At 44.8% G+C, this 26,084-nt stretch overlaps 1 protein-coding gene across 1 annotated transcript; it reads left to right on the forward strand.

The window, feature by feature from the left end:
* LOC139306942 (collagen alpha-1(XXVIII) chain-like) lies at positions 1 to 25,680 on the forward strand. Its single transcript, XM_070930910.1, has 35 exons — positions 1 to 151; positions 1,416 to 1,990; positions 3,757 to 3,777; positions 3,870 to 3,932; positions 6,097 to 6,150; positions 6,242 to 6,286; positions 6,476 to 6,502; positions 6,957 to 7,001; positions 7,309 to 7,353; positions 8,285 to 8,338; positions 9,516 to 9,584; positions 9,686 to 9,754; positions 10,594 to 10,662; positions 14,165 to 14,233; positions 15,078 to 15,146; positions 16,181 to 16,249; positions 16,368 to 16,436; positions 16,523 to 16,594; positions 16,682 to 16,750; positions 16,881 to 16,952; positions 17,084 to 17,152; positions 17,654 to 17,722; positions 18,038 to 18,106; positions 18,688 to 18,756; positions 19,471 to 19,539; positions 20,953 to 21,021; positions 21,114 to 21,182; positions 21,278 to 21,358; positions 21,560 to 21,595; positions 21,989 to 22,025; positions 22,227 to 22,784; positions 23,481 to 23,767; positions 23,857 to 24,073; positions 25,278 to 25,472; positions 25,647 to 25,680. Exons 1-35 carry the CDS (start codon positions 1 to 3, stop codon positions 25,652 to 25,654), a joined length of 3,678 nt encoding a protein of 1,225 aa, XP_070787011.1. The 3' UTR covers positions 25,655 to 25,680.
* The last annotated feature ends 404 nt before the right edge of the window (positions 25,681 to 26,084 follow it).

Genomic DNA, 26,084 nt, shown 5'->3' on the forward strand with positions numbered 1-26,084 from the left:
ATGGTCCCCTCACTGCACTTGCTCCTGCTACTGTTGGGACTTCAAGGTCTGTGGGCACAGGACTATGAAGAAGAGTATGAAGAAGAGGTGGTGACTACCAAGAAGAAGAGCAAACCATACCCATCCAATTCCATACCACAAAATGGCAAATGTAAGTCGAATGCACTCTTTTTTTTTTTTTGTTGGCTCTTTTCCACTGATGCTCTTACTTGGAAAAGTGGTGTGGAACTTGTGAGGGTGGCACATATTTCACTTTTTTTCAACGGCAGCAAAAAGAGATGCTGCCACAGGTGAGAAAATAGAACACGATACTCAACAAGGACATCGCTGGAGGATGCAATCCACTTGGATTGATCATATCTCTTAGGTTTCTCACAGCCATCCATCTCCTGTGTGACCGTTCAGTGCTCCGTTACCCAAATGTTTTATTCGCTCAGAATCCTGTTTCCCCGGGCACATTCTCTCTGTGACATATTTCCGTGAAGATTAATGTGATTTATCCTCAGCCTATATTGGATCTGTGACCTCATTCCATTGCCGAAGGTTGGTGCAGCAAGTTGAGTTACTTTTATTTCCTCTTCAACATGATATGTCACATTCATGAACTTATCGCACTTTTCTTGAAAAGGCCTCAGCCTATAGAGCCTAAACAGTCGATAAATCCCCTGTACCCCCTTGAAGGCTCCACAGATAAACATTTCCCCCATGAAATCCATTTGGTTGTTATCAGTAGGGTCTTTATATTTGGCTGGAAATGAACGTAATAAATGGTATATCTTGATTTGAAAAGGTCTGGTTATATCTAGTTTGTTTAATCCATATGCTTCCTGGAGCCTCTGCTGGTTGCCTCACGGTGGCGACAAGACTCCAGGAAGTCATTGCACCCACCAAGAAATGGTCATGACTTATAACTCGCTGTAAGACCACTTGATAACTTGTTGCTTTTACAAACAAATAAGATATCAAGTGTTAATTATGGAGCTTTAGAGGTGCTGGTAGGCGGATTTTGTTACTTTTGGTCTGAGCCAGGCTGGCGGTTCCCCCCCCCCCCCCCCCGTTTCCCGTCTTTATGCTAAGCTAAGCTAATCAGCTGCATCTTCATATGTATATAATATACATAATAAACATTTCAAATAAAAGCGAATTAAGCTCTACATTTATTTAGCTCACAGGATTTGTAAGGAGGTGGTCGGGGTGGATGGTTTGCATACAAAGCGCAGGACAACTTTAACACCGGAAATCGAGGTTCGCTTCAAGTCACTGCAGACCTTGTCTGTATTAAACCAAGACGACAATCTTTCTCTTACTGTATCCAAGTGCCGTGAGTGCCTAAACATAGGCCAAAAATGTCAAACTATTCCTTTGATTCTTGCTATTTCATAGTTCATAAATGGCTGACTCCTCTTCCTTCTCAGCGCTCATCGATGAAGATTGCAGCTTGGAGTTGGCCTTTCTGATCGACAGCTCAGAGAGTGCCAAGGACAACCATGCCCAGGAGAAGCGCTTTGCCTCAGACGTGATGGACCGGCTGCAGGGCCTCCGGCTGCAGACCGGCCGGGGGCTCAGCTCCCGCGCAGCCCTCCTCCAGTACAGCAGCCATGTCATCATAGAGCAGACCTTCAAACAGTGGAGGGGCCCCGATGACTTCAAGGCCCGGATCGCTCCCATCACGTACATCGGCCACGGCACCTACACCACCTTCGCCATCACCAACCTCACCCGTATTTACCTGGAGGAGTCGGATCCCAGCAGCATCAAGGTGGCCATTCTGCTCTTCGACGGCATCTCGCACCCCAGGAACCCAGACATATTTTCAGCTGTGGCTGACGCCAAGAACCAGGGCGTCCGCTTCTTCACCATTGGCATCACGCCTGAAGCCAACGAGCAGGCTAACATAGCTCAGCTGCGGCTAATTGCTAGCTCGCCAGCCTCGCGCTACCTTCACAACCTGCAGGATAGAGGCATTGTGGACAAAGTTATCAAGGAGATTGTGAGTAAAAAAATAAACTTATTTTGATTTATTTCCGATTGCGCACAGAACTTGAGATGGTGAAATTGGTACTCCAAGTCCATTCAGTAACACTCTTACTTCCTCTTACAAATCAAAATGTAAAAAATCTAAACTTATAAGCAGAACAACTCACAACTCACCCTTGTTCGATTCCACACTCGTATTGCTGCTGCAGTCTTACTTGATCTTGCATGACCAGTAGCCTGAGGTGGCTAATGTTAGCAAACTTTAATTACACATCGTGCTTGTTGTTGAGTTGATGACTCTTCTCTTGAGCTACTGTTAAACTCTTCCAGCGCTAACATTCCTCCATTTCTTTTGCCCTTACAGTTTGTGAAATGTCATGTCTCTTTGATAATTGCTTTTTCCCAGAGGCCAGTAATTTATGACAGGTGGAAGCTTCAAAAAGCCATTATGCAGACAGACGTTTGCCAAAGGAATCAAATGTTAGCGTCTTTTACTTCCCCATGCTTCCAATAGGCACCTCTCCTGTGCTGTCTTTGCCACCGCCCACTGCTTTCTTGGCTTATTGCATCCCCGATGTACACCTGCTACCTGCTGCCATAGTAACAGGTCTGCTGTCATCACTGTGAAATAAAATTCACCCCGACAACCACTCTGAAATCAGCAGCTGGCCGGAAAAATGAGACGCTCTCAAGCTCTTCTTTGGACATGCATGTGTTGGGAGTTGACGAAGAAAAAGTTTGCCCTTATTTCCATCTGTTTATTTTGACTTCAGTGATTGGGGTTATGCTCATAAAGCTACATTTCCACCAAGATAATTAGAACATGTGGTCCACAGCAACATCCTGCAGACACATACAACATATGCTCCGCATTAAAACTCTTTTTGTGGGGAAAAACTGGGTGCAGTAAGAGCAGGAACCCAGCAAGAACGTGCATGCACGCTACATCATTCAGCCAGCTCCTCAAACGCCACTTCAAACTCAGGCTTACTGTTGACACAGGTGGTACACATCCAAATATGATAAGGGAAAACTTTACAGAAAACTTACTCACAGGCTCCTCGAGCATTGAACCTGACAGGCTGCATTCTGCTGGCGTGCAAGAGCCCAGCAGCAGCCAGTCCACCACCAGACTTTCATCTCATCGCCCCGAACAGGCAGCATCTGTATGTCATAAGCATGTGCCTTTTGTCTCAGCTGAGAAACTGTCTTTTATCTTTAGTCTCAGCTTTTGACCGCAGCACTCCGTCTTCTCAGAAGGGACAGACTGTCTGTGTTGTCTTCAGACACCCCTCCCTACTCCGGAAACATCCCCTGGATGCTCAGCGAGGCTATTTTACTGATCAATGCATGTGGTTTGTGTTTAGTCTTAGGTGGAATTTCGCCCGACCCCCCACCCCCCACCCCCACTCTCTCTCTTTGTGTAGAAAATGTGGTCGGCTTTGAAGAAAAAGCAACCAGGGCTCTGGCAAGAAAGTGTCTGTTCTAGGAGGAAGTGCAGGATGCGAGTCCACTCGCAGAAACAGGTGGAGGAGGTCGAAGGCCATTTGACAAACTGAACCCAGGCCAGCAGTGACTTTAATTGGGTGTTTAAGTAGCAGGTGTTGTGGCTCCAGTCTAATCCTACAATCTAACTTTGAGACCTGAACTAAAAGCTCAGCTCAGATTTTGAAATAGGCTTGGATCTCTTTCTGCAAATGTCTTGCTGGTGGGGTATCAATGAACCATATTGAGCAAACGTGACCACATCTTGACATTCTTCTCTTTCTTGTTCCGCAGACGGCACTGGCGGATGAAGGGGTAAGTCTCCAGACCGCGGTCCTTCCTCACAGCTCTTGATTCATGTGATCCCCGTATGTCCCCGTCTGACTCGTCTTTCCCTGTGTTTGAAGTGTCCTCTGGCCCAGAGCAAGTGTGCGTGTGACAAGGGAGAGAGGGGACCCAGCGGCCCTGCTGTAAGTATTCCTCCTACCGGGCATTGGCCTATTGAGCTCCAAAGTGTTCAAGATTAAATGATCATGAAGTAATTATTCATCGTTCTTATTTTCAATTATATGAACATTTAATTGTTTCATCATATTTTTCATGACAGTGGTGTCGTCCCCGCCCTCTCATCTTTCCGCCAATCACATTCCCCCTGCCTCCCAAGCTAGCAAGCTCAACACCTGCTACCACATTTAGCCAGTTAGCACCAGTTAGCTAGAGCAACAACGCTGTCAAAGTAATTCTGAATCATCCAACTAGCTACTGCTGTAAATAAATACAGTACGCAGACACAGCATCTCCTTTTTATTCATTTAGCTTAACAAGGGTGCTCATGCTACCCCACCTAGCAGGCTAACTAGCTCGGTGGGGCTGTGGGCGTGGTTTATTACTAAGCAGTTACCTCAGCAGCAGTTTGATTCTAAAGATGTTCCCCAGAGAAAGACACTTCACTTTGATGCTGAATAATAACCCTGGGCTCACAACCAAGCCTAGCTTGTTAGCCAGGTAGCATGAGCAGCCTCATTAAGCTAAACAAAGAAATATTCTATATTTTACACATAACATTTATTTCATAATGTTCCCTCTTCTGCTGCATACAATAAGATCAAATCTCTCTTTTTGAAAACCGTGTGTGTTCTTCTGCCTCTAAAAGACAATTACTCACAAACCGCCTCCTTTTTGAAACGCCGTAGAGGACAACACAGCTGACAAAGGCACCCTTGATGATAACAGGCTCCATAATTGCAGGGTTTGGGGGGGGGGGTTAGAAAATCGTGTGGTTTTGTGAAGCTCTGTTTCCCTGCAGCAGTGAGAGTAAAGCAAATACCATACATTCCTCAAACAGTTTATTGAGAACAGGCCTAAACAGATATTTACATGGGAAATCAGTAGAATGATGTCTGTCAAAAGAACCCAGCGACTCAGGATTGTCTGAGGACACAAGCTCGGTGGATAAGATGTTACATGCATGACTTTCTTCGCCTGCCAAAGCCATGTCGCGATGTGAGCGCTCCTCTTATTACGCAGAGAGGGTCGGCCGCAATTAGACGTAGCGGTTTTGCTTTGATGTGTTCTCGCAGGATGAGAACGGAGTAATTACCCCCTTAAACTTGATGCTCCGAACAAAAGCTGTTTCACATCACGGGCAGCAGGGCGCACACTGACGGAAGCAGTGTGTGCAGACAGAGGCACACAGTCGAGGGGGGGGGGATGCTTGAAAGACAAGAACATGCACAGTCCACAACGCACATGCATGGAAACAGAGAGGAGATCCAGACACTTGTTCGAGTCGGTCCTCTCGCACACATGCAGACAACTTGAAATCCCCTCTGACTCATCTGCTCCCAGACTCGATGGCCTTTATCCATGATGCACTTCAAACATGTTGCCGCCATGAGGCACGGCCTATATGGGTCAAGAAAAAGAGCTTGTGAATTGCGTATCGCAGAATCTAAGGTAGCTGATAAGAAGGAAGACTATTCATTACATGGGTGAGCAGCTACTTGTATCTCCTGGAGGACGAAAAATCATTGCCAAACTATATATATGTCTTATTTATAGGCAATTTTAGAATAGTTTGTTTCGCTTTCTTGCTGAGTTAGATGAGAAGATCGATGTCATACATATCTGTTAGCTTAGCTTAGCATAAAGACTGGAAGGAGGGGGAAACGGCTAGCCCGATTTCAGGCTTTAATAAATGGTATCATTGCAGTTTTTGGTAGTTTCTTGTGATCAGTCTAGTCTTTATATTGTTTAAATATAGACTGATATATGTATGAATATGTTTTTAAACTCTCATAGCTCAGGTGATGCCTGTTAATGTTCAGCTCCTCATATTGAGTTGAAACGTATTCTGCAGTATGCTTTGCTTTTTCTGCATATCCAGCTTTTAGTGGTTGGTGAAGTTTACCTTAAAAGATGGCATACTGCTGTGGAAATGAATGATTTAATAGGGGTTACTATATATTCTTCATGTATTGATGTTATTCAACAAACGATCTTCTTCACACAGATGATTTCATGCATCCGGATGCCCCGAAAGCTCAAAACACAGTGTTAGTTAGGCAGTTAGGCAGAAAACAAGTTATTTCACTTGTTTTCTGCCTAATGATGCGTCTATTACTCTCTCTACAGGGCAAAAAGGGTCGTCCTGGAGAAGATGGAAGACCCGGCTCAAAAGGACAGAAGGTGCTGCCTACTCACTTAACTCATCAGTTGTTGTTTAGTTTTTTATCAAATTGCTCCAAAATGCTAAAACTAAAATCCCTCTTTCCCTTAGGGTGAGGGTGGGCTCAGTGGACTTCCGGGTCGGGAAGGAGCGGAGGTGAGCTGAGGGTCTTAAACCAAGTTCAGGTTAAGTCAAGATTGACAAGTGCGTTGTAAAAATGTTTCCAATTTGTCTCTCACATGAATTATTACTCTAAAAGGAAAAGAGACCAGCTTTCTGTGTGTGGCAGTGTTTTGGTCGTTGCCTGTCTCCTCCTGACTTAACAAGACTGTTTTGTACACACAGGGAAAATCGGGATACAAAGGAGAGAAGGTATTGTATGGATTCTACTGTGGAGTCTCTCAAAATGCCTCCATGGTTTGTCGAGCTGTCAGGTTCCCACGCTTGTGGAAAAAAAAAACTGCAACAGCGAGAGAAACTGGAGAATTATGTTTTCCAGACCTGATAAAGTGCCTTGAAAGGGAGCGTACGCAGAAAACACTTTGGAAATATCATGGCATTTTGTTCTCCTTTTTTCACCTTTTGTTTAATGTCAAGCCTGTCTGCGAGTATCCCTACATACCTTTCTTTAGAAGGAATTTGATTCTGTAAATCCTATGTCGTTAGGTACTGTAAACCAGCTCCTTACTGAGACATTATTATCCATTACTCCATTAATTCTTCCTTGCTATGGGAAAGCCATTAGATTTGATTGTAAGTCTGAAATTATGCAAAGTGACTGAATTATGCCAAGGACTTCACTAAACAGTTTTTTCTTCTCTTACAGGGAGAGAGAGGGGAGTGTGGCACACCTGGAGTTAAGGGAGACAGAGTATGTTGCCCTTTTTAATGTTGGAAGAACTTGAAACAAAGTTCAATTATAATTTGCTGTCGCAATTCTTTTTTGTCCGTGCTTCAGTGATGCAGCCAAGGGAATCTGCTGGAACTCACCAATTTTTATCCGAGTAAAATATAAACGACTGACCTTTTATAAAGAGACACATAGTTTTGTTTCATGGTAATCACCGGTTGAAGTTCATTCTCCATATCCTTTTAACCTATATTTTATATTTAAGATGAAAGTATTCTTTATGATCACCATGGATAATTAATTTTAAGCAACTCCTATTCTGTTTTAGGGTCCTGAAGGCACCATTGGCCCAAGAGGAAATCGTGGAATTCAGGTGAAATCTACCATTCGTTTTTTATTCAATCCAATTCAAATCCAATTGAACCTTCGCTAAGCCTTAGTGATTGCTGCTCCACCTGTCAAGCTGTCCATTGTAGCATGGCACATATGCATTTCACCAATCAAAACTTACAGGTTTAATTGACACTAACTCTGTCAAGTGGTTGAAAACTAAGCTAATTTGTTTTAGAACAAGAATCTTGTAAAAGGGTCTTAGATATGCTTGTGGTGGATACATACGCGATGTAACGCTCGTCTGAGGCTAAGGCTACATGCCCCCGCAAAAAAAAAGGTCAGTATCCTCACCTGATCCATTTAAAAGACAAGAAGCAGCATTGTTTTTGTGTTGTGGGGTAGTTGGCCACAGTATTATAGTACACTATAAAAAGATATACTTTGACAAGCAAGACAGAGGTTAAATTTATGCTTTACTGTTCCAGTACATTATGATTCACTTTGAGGCTTTCAGGGTGAGTTTGGGAAATGCTATCTTGGGTAGAGGATAACATTAGCCTAAATTGTGCTATGACACCACTAGCATCTTAACTCCACAATTTAATGTAGTACTAATGGTGTGCTACTTGGCCTCGGAGTAACACCAGGTTGCTAATTCAAGTCGTAAGCCAGTCAGACAGGCATGCTAGCATTAGCCGCTTACGTTACATCAGATATCAGTGCTCTTGTGTTTTTGGTTTTGGAAGGATTTCAGAACGATAAACTACAGTCCTGTGCACACTGCTTCAGCATGTGGAGAAGGTTTGACAGGTCATGCCTCCTAATGGCTGCTAAGCTATGATTGGACCATCACTGTTCGGGGGAGGGGTTTGGCAACTGTCAATTGTGGTGTCTTCATTTCAACTATGTCACGTTCAGGGTCTGCCTGCAATACCCAATGTGTAACACTCACCCACTTATTCACAATTCAGGGTTTGCCCGGTCCACTTGGCGACATCGGACCTGAAGGTACAATGGGTAAAAAAGTAAGTATTCCTCAGTCTTGATGCTTTTGAAATCGCTTTTTTTGCTTCAATCAAACCTCTGGAATCTGTGAAGTACAGAGAAGCAAATTCCTCTGACTGGTCCTTCCTTTGCATTTGGGTGAATCCACTTTCTGCCGGGGACTGGCCTTTAAGGGGCGTCCACGTCAGCGGATTTGTCAGGATAAAGATAATGAATAACCTTGTTATCTGTGGCGTGGCAAAGGTGGAAAAATGAAATATCTTGCTGCGTGTGGAAGAATATAAAGTGGGGGTACACACACGTGACATTAGAACGTGTTTCTTTTCGTTCTATCACGCTCACGAAGTTGACATTTAAAATGCGTTTCAGATTAAATCAATTCACCGTGAGCATAAATAACATCACAAATGTCAAGTAGCCCTACAAACGGATAACACCGATCGGGTGGCCATACATTTGAACACTTACTCGTGAGTTATGACCCATCCCCACTGGAACACTTGAAACACCCCTGAAGTACCTCATCTGTTATTACCTTGTCAGCCTATTAGTCTGTTCCTACTTTTTAAGCCCCCCCTCTCCCGTGTTATAGCTGCCAATTCTGCCATGAGCCCACACTCCCCACCAAGTGCTCCCTCCTTAATTATTTTGGAAGAATGTTCATGTTGATTGTCTGGCTGTCATCCTATATCAACTGAATGGCAGACTAATGTCTGGCTTTAAACATTGTCCCAACTTGCCTGAAAGGGCAAAGGAAAGGGGGGGGGGGGGGGGGGGGTGCCGGTATGCGCCGACTAACATTTCCACGCCCTCTTCGCGCCTCTTGTGTGCCCTCCTGCTGCAAACCACGGCCGTGATTTACGGCTTCAGAGTGAATAATTGCCTTCTTTACCAATAAAGTCTTGACTAAAGGAATGAAGGAACCCTATATTACGTGTCTAAACCCCATTTCAAAAATAGCCATGTATTAGAGGTAGGAAAAGCAGTGCATGTAAGAAGTGTTGAGTGAAAGAAACCAGATTAGACAAAATCTGAGGTTTTTTTTTTGTGGTTTTGGTCATCAGAAAACCTGGACAGCTGATGTCTGATCATGTCAGAATGAGGCCTTGGACCCAGGACTCACACAAACAGAGCATCTGTGTGTGTGTGTGTGTGTGTGTATTTGCACGTCTGTCATTGCATGTCTTTTTTTTATAGGGGGAAAGGGGACTTCCTGGGCCACCTGGAATACAAGGGGAAACAGGGATCGGCCTTCCAGGATCCAAGGTAAAGCCTGCCGCCCTATTGTTTTGGAAAATGAAGTCATGGGAGCATAATAATCCACCTGTGTCTCACCCTGTTTCGCGCACGCATCTCGCTCTCCACAGGGCGATATTGGTTTTCAGGGGCGTCCAGGGCCTCCCGGTCCACAGGGACTTGGCGAGCCTGGACCACCGGTGAGTAACAAACCAGCACACACACCTCACACCAAGGCTACAGGTGGCGGCAGCGCAACATGAATTGACCCCTCGCTCAGCCCCAGCTACTCAGGTTACTCATGCTACTATACACCTGCACAAAGCTCTCCACTCTAGCATGGCACGTATGCAGTTTAAAATGATAATGGTGGCAGATGTACCATCAAAATTCGTGGTCATTTTTGAAACAGTTGGCCTTTAAACTCTGTCTCCAGCTGACTTTTTGATGTTTCTGATTGACTTATTATTCATTCAAAGGTTTGGCAAACGTAACACTATATCGGCTAACGAGTTTGGCCGGAGTTGTTGGAGCATAAATGTCCCAAAATCAAACAAAAAGCAGGACAGGGAAGCTAACGTTAGCCAAACCTTTTTGATATAGTAGCATCTTAGCTGCCATGCCGTGGATGTGCCAGATGTTTCTAACCTTACCTCTAATCCCACAAACGAATGTAGTTCAGAAATGACAGGCTCCTTTGCTTTGGCAGTAACCGACTACTGTAGGTAGTAAGCTAGTTAGCCAGGCACGCTAGTGGGTCTAGCTTACTGTAGAGCAGACACTTGTTTGCTCTTGTGTTTTTGAAAAGGTTAATAAAAAAAAAAAATTTAAAGGCACGACCCTCCAAAGTCTTTACACGCTGAGTATCGGCCGTCCTACAGCCCCATGTGGAGAAATCCAAAGACGCCTGCCATTCCTAGATAAGGTGCTAAGCTATGATTGGACAACCACTGTTCAGGGGAGGGGTTAAATGTTGAATTGGTAATTTCTTTTTTTTATGTTTCTCCAGTGGTCATTTATATTGTTTTGTTTTACTCAGGGGCCTCAAGGGCAACAGGGAGTCCAAGGAGAGAGAGGACAGATAGGAGAAGGTCTCCCTGGACCAAAGGTGAGTTGGTGTCTTTTGTGTCTCGGGCTCCTGGGGCTCACAGCTTTTCCTGAGGGGCTCATGCACTCGAGTCCGTTAAAAGCTTCGAACCCTCGTGACCCCATTTCATGCATTCATCTTCAATTCACCTACCTGCCCACTGACCTGCGCACAGGCCTCGTCTGGGCTCCAGGTTCCAGGGTGTAATGACAGGAAATCGACAGCGCCTATGGTTACAAGAGATGATAACACAACACAGAAGTTCCATAAATTCACATACAGCAGAGCAGTATGGCTCTTATTACCTCATCGTGTGATCCGGTCCACTGATTGAGATGAGAACATGCCGGCAGACAGCGGGAGATGCCGTGATAACAGAAGAAAATAGCCAGGGCACCTCGAGACATGACAGAGTGATTGACTCAGCGAGGGAGGAAAGAATGAGTCTGTTCCTCCATCTGTCTCTTCTCAGGACACGCAGACACACACACACATTGTCTCTGTCCCACGTGGATACGCAGAATTCAAAGATTAGACCTGTTCCTTACCCCAGCTTGCCAAGTTCCTTGCCTTTTCCCTGGGAATTTGGGTTCTCTTAGTGACCCGAGGTCCAGTTTCCATTCTACAATTCTAACATGACAGTTTTAGGCCTACATGTAAATAAAAATGAAATATAATTGGGTATTTGTAAAATAACCAATTAAATCACTTGCTTAGCGGAAATGAAGTAACGCTGTCATGTGATTTTAACATGGAAAAACACTCCTAGCATAAACTTTTAAGAAGGAAATAAACGTAATAAACTTCGTCTGAACTTGGCCAGAAGTTCCCGGGATTATCGAAATACTGATACTGATAATACTGAAAACGCCAGCTATCAAAATGCAGCATGTGATAAAGCATGGTAGAAATGTTTAACAGCGGCAATATAGCTGAATAGCGTCCACACAGTGTCATAGAATTTGATGGGTGACCTTTAACACCAGTCTAGGCAGAACACTGTTGTGCTGTGTTGTTCTCGGGGGTTAGGGTTAGGTTTCTCATGTGTGTCCTGTATTCTTTCACCGTAAGTAGTATGTTGATGTTTTATTTAATGAATTGTTTAATGTATTTTTCACTCATGGTTTCTGAACGAAACAAAACTAAAAGGACGTTGATGTCCAACACCAATATAATCCATGAAATTGCGACATAATGCATGGCCTTAACAAACTGGTCCCCAGGGTCCATGGTCATGATAATCTGCCCGTGTGACAATGGGGGGGGGGGGGGGGGGGTGGACTCCGGCTTTCAAATGTTCCCTTTTGGGAGTGTTAAACTTTCCTCCAGGCGTGTGAAATCAGCACTGTCCCGGACTTTATACACCAATCAGAGTTCCTTTCATGCTGTTTTAATAGAACAGAAGTATTTATAATATTTTCTACGAGGGAACAAACGGCTCTCCAAATCAACACTGTGTAAAATGTGAGCGCTTCCTTTTCAAATTGCAGGTGTAAAATCAGACCAGACCCCCTTGTTGTTTGGACAAATCCAGACAGTTAAATTGAGCGTGATTAAGTTAGTGGAATGTCTTCAGGTAATGATAAATGTAATCACTTTATGCTGTGTTACAACACTAACAGAGTGGCTTTAAATCAGAGGGTAACTATAATCCTAATTATATATACTATAACTGTAATTCAGGTGAAAATCATACTTTTTCCACTTCTCACGGACCTTCATCTAATATATCACTTGTTGACTTTCCTCTGCGATGGCAACAGCCAGTTTCCACCCCTGAACAGGAGGAGGCGTACAGAGTGGCCTCGGGGGGGTTACTCGTTTTTCCCTCAACAGGAGGATTTGACCGCGGACTTGCAGATGGCGTTCTTCTTTTTAAAAGAAGCGTTCCTCACATGACGTGTCTCGACAAGTCCCAGATTCACAGGAGCTCGGCGGCAATATTACCTTTTTTTCCATTAGCACCTCGGCTTGTGTGCCAAAATCGAGAGATCACAGAGTTCACGACAATAAATCTATACTTCCTGAAGCTCACGTGCAAATGCCGCATCGCTGTGCTCATCAGTGCTCTTCTGCGTCTGTCACTGTATTTCTGTTGTCCCTGTTGACCTTGGAAGACAGACAAATGTTCTCAAGAGAAATACGACTTTCTCTGCAGAGTCATACACAGACAGACATTATGCTGCACTCTTTTCACTTACTGTCAACTTGGATTACTGCTCTAATCCCTCACTATTTCCACTCCTGCCTTTTCTGTTTCTCAAGACGCTTTTATGCTTTTATTTTTGTTTTGTCCCCATAAAATGGTCATTTACCTTAACCCTAACTACTGAGACAGCGTTAAAAGCACACTCAGTATGCAAACGTGGAGATGCCTTAGGCCTTGGGCCCCACCCACCACCACTATTGGTCCAATATGCAGCAAACATAGTTCAAACCACACTTTTAAAGGGAGTCAATGTAACTTGCGAAAGAGGAAATAACACTTTCTTCCCCTTTTACGAATGAAAAGCTGAATTCATAAGAAATAAAAGACACTCTTGCTAATTCAATACATGCAGAGGTTTTGCAGCTGCAGCCTTATTTAGCTTATGGTGGCTAAAGTTAGCTAGCCTCCTTTAGTGGCGTCATGAAGTCAACATTTTAATGTATCCAGTACTTTAGTTTATGACATCCCCTCAGCGGTACTCAGTGTTTAGCGCTAATTAGCAAATGTTAGCATGCAAAATGTTGAACATGATAAACATTATACATGTCATTGCCATTGTGATGTTAGCATGATGATGTCAAGCATATAGCTCAAAGCGCTGCTGTGCCTAAATGCAGCCTCACATGAGCCGCTGGCATGGCGGTCTCGTCTTTGTCGCGTCTCTGATAAGTACTCTTGATGTCTATGATTTCCAAATTGCAGTCGTGTATTTGGATATTAGGGCTCTGTCATTTATGATGTCACAAATCGCTCACATTACATTCATATTTCGCCCACTTTAGGTGAGGAATGTTAAAACAGCCTTCTAGATCATTTACACCTGTTTATATATTCAATTCCAGGGGAGGTAACAGGAAAAAACATTTTGAGGCAAAGAGGTTTGAAACTTGGAACAACTCACAGGGTCTTTGAAGGGCATTGTGTTGGTTTCTGTGGGAACAATCTGCGGTAACAATTTACACACACTCGGTGCCAAAGCCGTCTGACAGTAAAACATCTTTGTCTGGATGCTGTTCCTGTAAACAGCGCCGTCCAACTAAGCCTGACATGTAGACATCAACATAAACAGGCATTTAGAAGGAATGTTTTACCCAAACCTCAATCAGAAAGCCCACATTTGGCTTCACAGCCTGTTGTGTAACAGTTCGTACTGGCCGATTCATTTGGATATCAGATGTCCGGATTGCAGTTTTTATCACAGAGACTGAGCCTTCCCATTAACCTACGTATGCTCTTAGATTGTCATTGTTTTCATATATATTAACTGCTATTTCAAGAGGCAAAATGCAATATCTTCTCTGTTTGTCTTCACAGGGAGAGCGAGGCTTGGAGGGGCCGCGGGGGCCCAGAGGACAGCCGGGCACTGGAGTCAAAGGAGACAAGGTAGAGCACAGAGAGGCTGTAAATAAGACGCACAGGCACGAAGATAAAGCCAGAGTCCTGTTTGCAAAGACGGCCAAGAGTTGGCAGAGCTCACCGCTGAATGCATTCAGCATGGTGTTATATAGGAGGTCACAGTCTACAGGTGATGAATCAAGGTTAAAGCCTGGGTAGTGTAGGAGGACAGCAGCCTCACAGATTCGGGCTGATGAATGTGGGAACACCAGCTCTGCACTGGCACGGTCACACAATTACATAAAGTTATTCTCTCCTACCTTTCAGGATGTGTTTGCAGATCTTTGCAGCCATCTGGCAATCCGGGGACATTACTAGAAGACTCTTGAGTTGATTTGAAATGTGTTTTAAAGTTACATAATTGTGTCACTTGAATATGATGGTAACATTTGGGAATGAATGGAAATATGTGGGTCTTTTAAAGCTTTTTACATGGGAGTTCTTGGCATGGACTGTGCTGACTGTAGCGTTGTAGGGAAGTTCATCACAGATAATTGCAACGTTTTCATCTGACAAACCAGTGCCGACAGGGTTTTGTGTACGTTAACATAATAACTTTATGATGTTAATGTCGCATGTGACATGTGAAGACAATGAATCAGGAAAACAAATGTCATCACGTTGTGCGCATAAGAAGATTTTACTGCATGAATGTACTCACGCATTGCAATTACCAGCGTACTGTATATCCATTACTGAGCCAAAAGGAAATGCACAGGATCTTTACAGTGGGATGCTTTCCACATGCAATAAATCATGCAATGCACTGACATACTATCAACATTTACATGCTGTAATCATCATTAATCTCCATTCTTATCTGAACCTGCAGGGGGATTTTGGCCCTCCAGGTCTTCCAGGGCCCCTCGGCCTCCCAGGAGCAGGCATACAGGGCGAGAAGGCAAGTACTTCCCACTGAGGCTCGGCATAACATGCTAAACTAAGGTGGTGACCACGGTGAACATTATACCTGCTAAATATCAGCATGTTAGCATTGTCATTGTGAGCATGTTAGCATGCCGTACTTAGGTATCCCTATTGAATGAATGAACTGGGAAAAGGCAACTATGGGGGGCTTGAGCACCATAATAGTTTTTGCCCCATCCTTGAATTCCAAATGATGGAAATAAAGATTAATTAAACCAACATGATGCATAAGTGGCATGACTATTCGTGTTTTGCAGCACAGCTGGAGACTCAGGGGAGATTGTATCCTGCTGACAGCTGAGCCAAAGATCGCTTCACTGATATCAAAACACGAGTCAGTGACTGTCGGAATATGGCTATAGTCCACTGCTGGGAGCGCCATGTGCTCTTACACAGCACCACGAGCTCTATTTATGCACAGCTGGTCTTGTTTAAAGCACAAGGTAACGTGTATAAGCAAAACTCGGAGTGTTGGTTACGGTTCAGCAGAGTGTGGAGGAACAGATGATAAAGTGTTCAGATCATTTCTCTTTACTGATACAGTGAGTCGAAGACGTTTGCAACATCAACGTCTGATGCTGAACTGAGCATTATATTGTGCAAAGTGTGTTTCCAGGTGTTGGGGAGTAGCACTGCACATGTGAAACAAGTTGCATAAAGACTTTTGTGGCTCCAGAGGGAGCTGTGCGAAATCGGATAATTTGCCTCGAGTGACGTCACTTGAGTCGGCGTCAGCTGGGGCTGAGGACTACATGTTTAAAAAAGGAATAAAACCTGGGGGTGTGGAGTTGGAAAGAAGTGAGCTCACCAGACCTCCTGCAGCTCACCCCTCATCTCTACTTTAGCCCCTACTAGCATAACACACCCAAATCTCCTACCGAACTTCCAGCGGTTGCATTGTGGGTCATGGTGTTCTTTGTACAGTCCCTTAGCCATCCATTTTTTGATCAGGCTTCATTTTTAATACATGGCTTGTCTTTTCATTACTGCATTCATTTATCCTTTCAGGGCATGGAAGGACCAAGGGGGCCACCAGGTAGCAGAGGCCCACAAGGAGAGGGCATGCCTGGATCCAAGGTTTGTGCAAACACCCTCAAAGCTACAACCTTGCACAAAATGTTAGCATCAGCATATAATAAATATGAATGTAAGTTGCTAATATGAAGTTGATGTTATGTTGTCTCGTCTCGCTCAGGGGGACCAAGGTTTGCCAGGCGAAGTTGGCAGCCCAGGAGAAAGAGGAGCTGGAGACTCCGGAGCTAAGGTGAGTCAAAACTCCCATCAGCAGCAACCATCTATGTTTTTACAGTACTTCATGAACTGACACAGACGCATGAAATCTGTCCTCAGGGTGAGCCAGGGTCACCAGGAATATCTGGTTTGCCGGGCCTGCCAGGGGAGGACGGAGCCCCCGGACAGAAGGTAGTTTAACTCACCACCTACAGTGTCACATGTACACATGTCCTCCAATGTCAAAAATGATGAACACGTGTATGCTTGTGTCTCAAGGGTGAGCCAGGAGCTGTGGGTTTCAGGGGGCTCGAGGGGGCACCAGGAATCGGCACCCAGGGTGAAAAGGTAAAGACGAGTGACGTTTCCCGTTCACTGTCTTTTTGCATGTCTCGCTGTGGGACTTTGCTGACCTGTATGTAATAAGGAAACTCACAGCCATCAGGTTAGTAACTGTATTCCCAATGTGATCTTTAAGGGCGACCAAGGCCAAAGAGGAATAAGGGGCCTGACTGGTCCACCTGGTATTGCTGGACCCTCAGGACCGAAGGTGAGGAGCTATTAAGCCATTGTTAGCTCTTAAATAATTCAATATTGTTTTTGCGTCACTGGTAAGAAATGATGAGAAAAGATTTCCGAGTTCGTGATTTTAACCTCTTTGCTTGCATTAACCTTCGTCAGGGAGAACCAGGGGCACAAGGCAGGGGGGGCTTACCTGGCCCGCCAGGCCGTTTCATCTCCGGGCCCAAGGTAACTACTCCCAGTGTACTGTAGTAGCATTAGAAAACAGTGGACGCTTGTTATTTTAAGAGTTTTTCATGATTGCCAAACTTCACAGGGTGCCTGGAACTAAAAGTAGAAGTACCACAATGTAAAAATACTTATACTTATTATCAGCACAATGTACTTATAATATCAAAAGTAAAAGTACGCTCAAATATAGTGTAACTGAACTGACTCAGTAATGACAGTTACACTGCAATACTGAATATAAAGTTTGCTAACATTTGAGCATACCAGACCAATAAAGGCTGTGAAGTGTGTTGTATTACCCTTAATAGTTCAGTTGATAACTTTTCATGTAATCAACTTACAACCAAACCAACTTGGTGTAGGAAAGGGAGGGTGGGGGGGGGGTCTGATTAGGGGTCCACAGCTCACATTCCCTCACAACGTTAGTACTATGTTAGGAACCTGTAATATGCTGTGTCATGACAATATACAGTTCATTAGTGCCATCATGTGTTCTAGGGTGATCTTGGCCCAAGTGGTCCTCCTGGTCCTATTGGGGAGACTGGCTATGGACTTCCTGGTCCAAAGGTAACACTCTCCAAAACAAGAACAGAGACGATGTCAAAGAATGGGACGGGAAACGCACCGTGTGCACACATCCTGTCCTTGTGCCAACATTTGCTCAGAATTTCACTTCATAAAATGCTGCAGCGTGTTTTGTACTTTAACCCTTCCCATGTTTTGATGTATCGCACAATACAGGATCACGCAACGGAGCAGAAAGCACATGTGTCCATTTACACCCACATTCCACCTCAGTTCCCTTTGAACATCTCTCTGTAAATCACTTTGCATCCTTTGCGTGAATGAATGATCGACTTTTTATGTATTTGTCGGCTGTAGGGTGACCGCGGAGATCCAGGCCCTTCAGGCCCATTCGGTCCCAAAGGAGACGGCTATCCCGGCCCCACGGTGAGGAACTAATTTAAACCCTGAAATGTCCACATGTCCGTCCATAAATCTGTGCGTTCCTACCATCCATCTACACATTACACTTCAGTCATCCATCCATCTGTCTTTTGTCTTTCTTATTCTACCCATTAGTTCCAGCCATGCATCCATCAATGAGACATTTATTACCAAAAGTTACAGTAGCTGACCCTTATATATCTTCCGAGCATGTTTTCCTTAATTAAGACCATAGCGAACGTGGCGCAGTAGGGGCAAGTGTGGGTATATGTGGTCACTGGAGAAGAGATTTAAAGGAACAGTTTGACATTTTGGGAAATATCCTTATTCATGTATCACTTTTTTTGCCGAGAGTTAGATGAGAAGATCGATACCGCTCTCGTGTCCGTATGCTAAATATGAAGCTACAGGCAGCAGACGGTTAGCTTAGCTTAGCATAAAGACTGGAAACAACGAGCAGCGTAAAGACAACAGTCCTTGGCCGGGACTAGGAACTTCCTGGAGTCTCCGCCACTTTCCTTGCAAAATGTCGAACTGTAACTTTAATAGAGTGTATTCTACCTCCAATGTCCTGTGTTGTTTAGGGGCCCCCTGGTCTGCCTGGACTTCCAGGGGAACCCGGCCTGGAAGGAGTGGGCGTCCCTGGACCAAAGGTGAGAACTGGTTGATCTGTCAGGCCAAAAATTATGTTTGTCAAGTAAGTGCGTGTCGGCGGCAGGAAAGAAAGACAGTGACTGTTGTCTGTTGTAGAGTCGCATGTGTGAACATTTTCAGTAGCCATTTAGTCTTACTCTAAATGATAAAATGTTCCTTTCTTTTGAAATAAGGGACCAAAATGTGAGATAGTTTCCCTTTACACTTGCTTATATCACATAGCATTAGCAATAGAATTGGATATCATCCTGGTGCAGCAGGACAATTTCTTTGGCTCCGTTTTCACAACAGAGTTTCAATGTTTCCACCCACAGAATACACACAACTCATGTTAGCACGAGTGTCAATGCTTATTACAGTGTCCAGAGTAATCTTAAGGACGTTCTGAAATGTAACACTGATTACAATTCAATAATAAACACACACAATGTTGCGAAACTCGGAGTGTAACATTTTGTGTTACTTCAACTTTTGGCAAAAATGAACCTCTTTTGAGAAAACTGAGCCGCCAAATTCTGCAAGATCAATTCGAGCTGCATCTGCATTAAAGACAAGTGAACGCATCTCCCCAGTGAAAGCTCTCCTCATTCGTTTAAGGGAAACTAATTAAAGGAACGATGTTTTCCTCAGCGCGGAGGTGCATTTGTGTGATGGATTATAAATTGCCGCGTTGTAAGTGTTCATATATCCTCGCTGCGTTTTCTTCTTTGCAGGGGGACGTTGGTTTCCGAGGGCTGCCTGGTTTGCCAGGACCTCCAGGCGAAGGCCTCCAAGGACCTCTGGTACTTAATAACTTTTTTCAGATTTGACATTACTTCTCGCTAAAATGACTTCCATTTTGACTTGTCATCTAAACGCTTTAATTCATAAACAACAGAATTGGTATTCTCTCCCTGTCAAGGACGACATCGTAATGTGTTTACTTATGCAGAAAGCCCTCCGTAATTTTATTTGACATGAAACCAGATGGTCGTGATTGAGTCATATTCTCTGAAGAATTGCGTCTTTGCTGCAGTGTTGGAGAAAAAAAAAAAAGAGGGCTTCATCTTGTGTGCGAACATGCCTGACGCAGGGGCCGTATATTCAAATGGTGCCAGTTCATTTGTTCAGGGTGTTTATCAGGATTACACCCCCCCCGGCCCAACAGCACATTGGTGCAGAGTGTGAATCTCCGCCGACATATGTGTCTGATGAGACGCACTTGGCCTAACAGGCCTAAATGAAGCGACACCCAGCACCCACATGTCCACGAATATCACATCCAGAGTCCCTGCAGGCTTTCAGACCAGTGTTTCTGCGGGTCTGAGCGCTGTCACGCAGTGGCGGGCAAGATTTAATTGAGGACTCAACTCGAGCCGTCAAAGGGGGTGGGGGGCTATCACATCACACTGGCAGCCTTCAGCCCTTATCCCTGTCGAGAGACTGGTGGTGTCAGAAATCGATCGCTCACTATTATAAATCCTCACCTAGAAAAAGGGCAGGCTGTTTCAAAGTGTGTATCACATCCATTTTCCATCCTGTTCAAGAAGGACGAGTTATTGACTACATGTGTGCGATTCATGGAACATGCTCTTCGACTGTTTTTCAATCACCTTGTCAAATGACATCTCCTCCTTCTCTCTCATAAAAAAACAAAAACAAAAAACAGACTTTATGAACGTGCAAATATTTTCCATTTCAAAAGTTGAGCTGCTGGACACAAGACGTCTCCTACGTTTCAAGTTTCCACATCACACATTTGCGTACGTTACATATTGGACTATGATTGGCTCCAACCTAGCTGTGATGTCACAAAAATTGCTCTTAAACCCACCGAACTTGGAGAAACTCGTCCTACAAAACACATTTTAGAGTCTTTAAATTGAAGAAAAAGTAGTTTTAGAGTTCAGAAAGGCAGTACATAGTCTCACTTTAAACCCCCCCCCCCCACAAAAAAAAAAATCAAATACATTTAAATGCAACATGAAGCGTCTTTCGTTGTTTACTACTCTACAAAATGTCAAATTGAAGTGAAAATGTGGGCATGATTTTACGGCCATCACAAAGGCAAGGAAGCATCAATAAAGTACCAGACTGGAATTGATCAAATAAGTTGTTTTCCTCTACACTTTCTAAACGTTGAGATGGTAAAATGTCAAGCGAAACAGAATGTAGTCCATTCCAATGTGATGCTCACTGTGACCTCTGTACTGCAGGGTAACCCTGGGCGGCCTGGCCCCCCAGGGCCAACGGGGCCACAAGGACAAGGAATTCAAGGGCCAAAGGTAGGCTAACATTTTTTGGGTAGAAATTCATCTGGAAACTATCTGAGAGATTGATGCAAACGAATGAAGTGCTTTTCATGTGTTTGATTCAGGGTGAACAGGGGTCCCAGGGCGTGACGGGGCCAAGGGGGCTACCTGGAGAAGGCTTTCCTGGAGCTAAAGTGAGCCGCCATGTTGTCTGGGACTTTTTCATGTGGGTTCACGTGCTGTTATTATGTTTCCGATCGCTGACATTTCGCCACGCAATGTGTGACAGGGAGACCGCGGCACGGCAGGGGAGAGGGGGCTGAAGGGAATCAAAGGGGATCTTGGAGATCCTGGAACCTCGGGGCAACCTGTGAGTGACACTAATGATGCTTTTATACGTCCGTTTGCTGTGTACTGCTTTGTGCTCTGCAAAACCTTCCTCCTCCATGTGAAAATGTATCAGAATGACGCTGTAATCCTTGTTATTACTCACTTCAGCAAATATCTGTTGGCTCACTTTTAGAATAATATAACTACTTTTTCTCTTTTAATGTTTGTATTCTCATCTCAGGGCCGACCTGGTGTCAAAGGCGAAGCAGGCCTCACTGTGAGTCTTCTCACGATATTATATACTTATTAGTACTGTACTCCAAATTTGGTGATTTTGAATTTGTACTTTTCTGATAAACTGAAGGATGACGTAGTTTTAGTACAACCATAACCAACTACAGATATAGCAGTAAAATGCAGCAGTAATATTAACGCAAAAACGTCATTTATAATTGTAAAACACTGACAGGGACCATCTGTAGAATGAGTACTTTTATTTTAAATACCTTCTGTTGATAATACTTACTTTTACTTAAATAAGGTTTTGAATGCAGGACCTTTACTTGTGGTATTAGTACTTTCACTCAAGTAAAGGATCTGAGAGCGTCAGTTACTGCTCGTGTTTTATTTCTATTTCTATGCTCTGACTGTGTTGGTGTATCCCTTTCAGAGAGAGGACATCATCCGAATGATCAAAGAGATCTGTGGTAAAGTATCTTGTGATCTTTGCGATATTTATTCCACCTCTCAGTATTGACAGCACAAATGTTAGACGAGAAGGCTTGGTTTCTGATGTAAGCCCACTGCCTCGTCTTATCTGTAAATCATTAGGTCAGATTCCGCCGAGTGAACCTCGTCGAACTGACATTTCAGCCATGATCTCATATGCTGGTGTGATGTGATTCCAGGATGCGGGATCAAGTGTAAGGAGAGGCCAATGGAGCTGGTGTTTGTCATTGACAGCTCAGAGAGCGTGGGCCCCGAGAACTTCGAGATCATCAAGGACTTTGTGAACGCGCTGGTGGACCGGGTCACCGTGGGCCGCAACGCCACCAGGATTGGCCTGGTGCTGTACAGCCTGGAGGTGAAGCTGGTGTTCAACTTGGCCCGCTACGTCACCAAGCAGGACATCAAGCAGGCCATCAGGAACATCCCGTACATGGGAGAGGGCACCTATACCGGCACAGCCATCCGTAAAGCGACCCAGGAGGCCTTCTACAGCTCGCGCCTGGGGGTCAGCAAAGTGGCCATCGTGATTACCGACGGGCAGACGGACAAGCGGGAGCCAGTGAAGCTGGACATAGCGGTACGAGAAGCACACGCCGCCAATATTGAGATGTTTGCTCTCGGGATCGTGAACACCTCGGACCCAACGCAGGCTGAGTTCATGAGAGAGCTGAATCTGATCGCCTCGGACCCAGACACCGAGCACATGTTCCTCATCGATGACTTCAACACCCTGCCAGGTCAGAGAAACCTATCTTTGGGTCGTGTTTTGGTGGTTTCACCCTGCTGCTTCAATACCAGAGCAGAGATATTGGCTCATTGCCCCTATATCTCTGATAGCACAGAATGCTAAAGATATGTCTGAGGTAGCTGAGGAAGAGTGTTGCCGTTTCCAGTCAGTGCAGTTGGAAAATCAACTTGCAGAGACTTGAAACCTGCTCCTGTTTCCAGGCTTTGTGCTAAGCTAATCTAATAACCTGCTGGCTCCGGCTCATTATTTAGCACACAGACATGAGAGCGGTATGGATTTTCTCATCTAACTCTCAACAAGAAAGCGAATGAGAGTATTTCTAAAAATGTCAGACATTATTTCATGGTAATTCCGCCGTCAGTTGAGCTATGCTTTGAAAAATGGTTAGCTACATAAAGAGATAATTAACTGAAATATGCAAAAGCACAGCTTTGTGCTGGTCCTTTTTAATATCACAGATGTTAGATAAAAGGCTTAAAAGCAGCTTCATCTTTTCCTGAATGTTCTCAGTTAGCTGGAAACGTTTCAGCCTGACTAAGAGTCGTGCTAGCAGCAACTGTGAGTTTGTGCTTTCTCCAAAGATTGCGATCTCCAAAGTCAAAAGACCGACCGACAAATGTCACAGTTGGTGTTTCCCCAATCTTTATGTGTGGCTCTGACTCCTCCTCTCTGTGTCCTCTCTCAGCTCTGGAGTCCAAGTTGGTCAGCCAGTTCTGTGAGGACGAGAATGGAGCCCTGATATATAACAGAATCACTAACGGCTACAACGGCTATGGTAACAACGGCTACAACGGCAACAGAAACGGCAACAACGGGAACTATGCCGTCGGCGGCTATGGCTACCGGCCTGCGACTGAGCAGGAAACACTGAATGTCCGTCAGACTGGCGTCAACACCGGCGCCAGCACTCACAGCCACGGAGGCCGGGTGGAGACCACCCAGCATGGCAGCAGAGGATCCAGCACAGGACATGTATGGAACACATGAGTGCAAATTCACATGCATATTCTAAAAAAGGCACAAAGTGTTTAAACGCCGTTTGCCGGTTTTGTCCCCACCAGGGAGGAGGAGGAGGAGGAGGAGGAGGGCAGCATGTGTTCACTGAGACAACAAACTGGGGAACCGAGCGCGGGGACACTTTTAACAGACCTGTCCCTCCTTCCAAAGAGGACTCCCCCAGTAACCGAGGATCCTCGTCATCCTCTACAAATATAACCACGTCATCCTCAGGTGTATCTGTCCAGTACGTGCCTGCTCAGAGACCAGCTCTTCCCAAAGGTAAGCACGGTCTGTTCTTTTATATTTGCTTTGTTTTCTTCAAGGGGAAACTCTCTTTTATAGCCAGTGCATGCAGAAACATGACACACACTCAAAGACTCATTCACAAAATGGTTTGACAGCAGTTACAGAGAAACACAAGCAAAAAAAAGCAATCACTTACCAGGCAACAGAAATAACATGAATCCTGTCTGCAGGTTCCATTGAGATCCAACAAGTAACAGCATTTGCCTTGTATAATAGCACCCACATAGTAATTTCTTTTTCTTTTTTCATCTGTGAAATAAAATGAATAAATACAAGTTTCGGCAAGTGGGGAAAAAAAAATGTTGAAAAAAATATCAGGCTCTGAAAGTTGTTGTTGTAATACTCATTTCGGCCACAAGAGGCTGAAGTGCACCACTACCGCATGTTTTCAAATCGGACGAAAAAGGCATTCATGTTTTCTGCCAGGTGAGTTTTAACTTCTCCACACACCCTTTAAACACAAGTTACATGCTGTGTGTTGTCGTCAGGTTAGCGCCGATTAAAAATCCATTTCCATCCAAAAGAAAGACACGACACGATTCATGTCACATAACTCGCTAACACACAACATGCAGTATCCGGGAAAATGATCCTATTGACCTGCCGGAACTTTATTTTTTCACCTGAAAATGTAAGGAAAAACTGGACCGCCAGAATGTATATTTTTCTCACTTGCCTCTCAGGGCTTCCATACAGACGCATGTAACTGTGTAAAGATGTGTTTGAGTGTACGCTCCTGTATTTGACAGAGCATATAACACAGAGACAGACTGAGCCCCAGTCCAGTTTGTTTAGAGGACATGTGATCCTTGAACATGACCTTTCTAGAAAAGCAGTCCCTGGATCTGCGGTGGCCACAGTGTTGTCCCGGCTTCGGTGGGGGGGGGGGGGGGGGGGGGTTATGATAAGTGCTTTGTGATTGACAGGCCTCGGTAATGAGGTCATGTGGGTGAGGAGCCGGCAGGGCCAATTATTTTTGATGCCTCGTGGATGATTTTCTAGAATCTGCTCCTTCCTAAGAGCGGGGCGAAGTAACAGATGTTGCCTCAGAAGAGAGCTACTTTGAGGTGGGATGGACAGGTCATCGAAGGAAGAGGGTCGGTGAATTATTTTTCGTGATCTAGCTTCATCCCCCCCCCCCCACCCCCTTTCCGTCATGTGACATTTTCACCCGCAGAGACTGTCCCCTTGGACCCCCGCTGTGGCTTGGTTCTGGACCAGGGCACGTGTCGGGACTATAACATCCGCTGGTACTACGACAAGCAGGCCAACGCCTGCGCCCAGTTCTGGTACGGAGGCTGCAACGGCAACAAGAACCGCTTTGACACAGAGGAGGAGTGCAAGAGGACGTGTGTGATCGCCAAACCCACCGGTACTTTCTCACGATCCTTCCCCGCCATGTTAACCTCAGTCCCGGGCCGAGCCGAGTCCACCAGCAAATCTGTCCTTTTCCTTCAATTTTCTTTGCACCTTCCTCAGGTCATAATACATTTTATTGCTTCCAAATGTTTCAGAGTATTGACTTTTTCATGTCTTCTTTTCCCAGGAGGCTGAGTGAAGGCATCTGCCATACATCTGCTGTAGATACTTCAAGGAGGGGCAGCTAATACCAGCCATTTTTCGCAGGGTTATGTAAAGTTACTGCATAATTCTCAGGCATATACACGTACACTGTTGATCCGTATCACCGCTCACTTCCTGTCTTTGTGCCCCCCCCCCGTAGCACTTATTGTCCTCTATTTACAGTGAAAGAGAGCCTGGCTTTGATAGATACCTCCATTGTTTTGTCTTGTTTTTATATCAGCATCTCACGCAGGAGATACTCCATCACTCCCACTCAGGAATACAGACGAGCACTCTCACTGTGTGTGTGTGTGTCCAGTTCCCCTGGGGGTTCCCACACCGATGGGACACACACACACACACACACACATTCACACAGTCTACGAGTGCTGCAAAGATTGTGGGGGAAAAAAAACGGACT

The sequence above is a fragment of the Enoplosus armatus genome, chromosome 24 (assembly GCF_043641665.1).
Source record: "Enoplosus armatus isolate fEnoArm2 chromosome 24, fEnoArm2.hap1, whole genome shotgun sequence".
NCBI lineage: Eukaryota > Metazoa > Chordata > Actinopteri > Centrarchiformes > Enoplosidae > Enoplosus > Enoplosus armatus.

Coding starts and splice junctions, on each gene's coding strand:
- LOC139306942 (XM_070930910.1), top strand. CDS start 1: ATGGTCCCCTCACTGCACTTGCTCCTGCTACTGTTGGGACTTCAAGGT. Junction 6,503..6,956: donor CGGGATACAAAGGAGAGAAG/GTATTGTATGGA, acceptor CTTCTCTTACAG/GGAGAGAGAGGGGAGTGTGG. Junction 22,026..22,226: donor AATGATCAAAGAGATCTGTG/GTAAAGTATCTT, acceptor ATGTGATTCCAG/GATGCGGGATCAAGTGTAAG.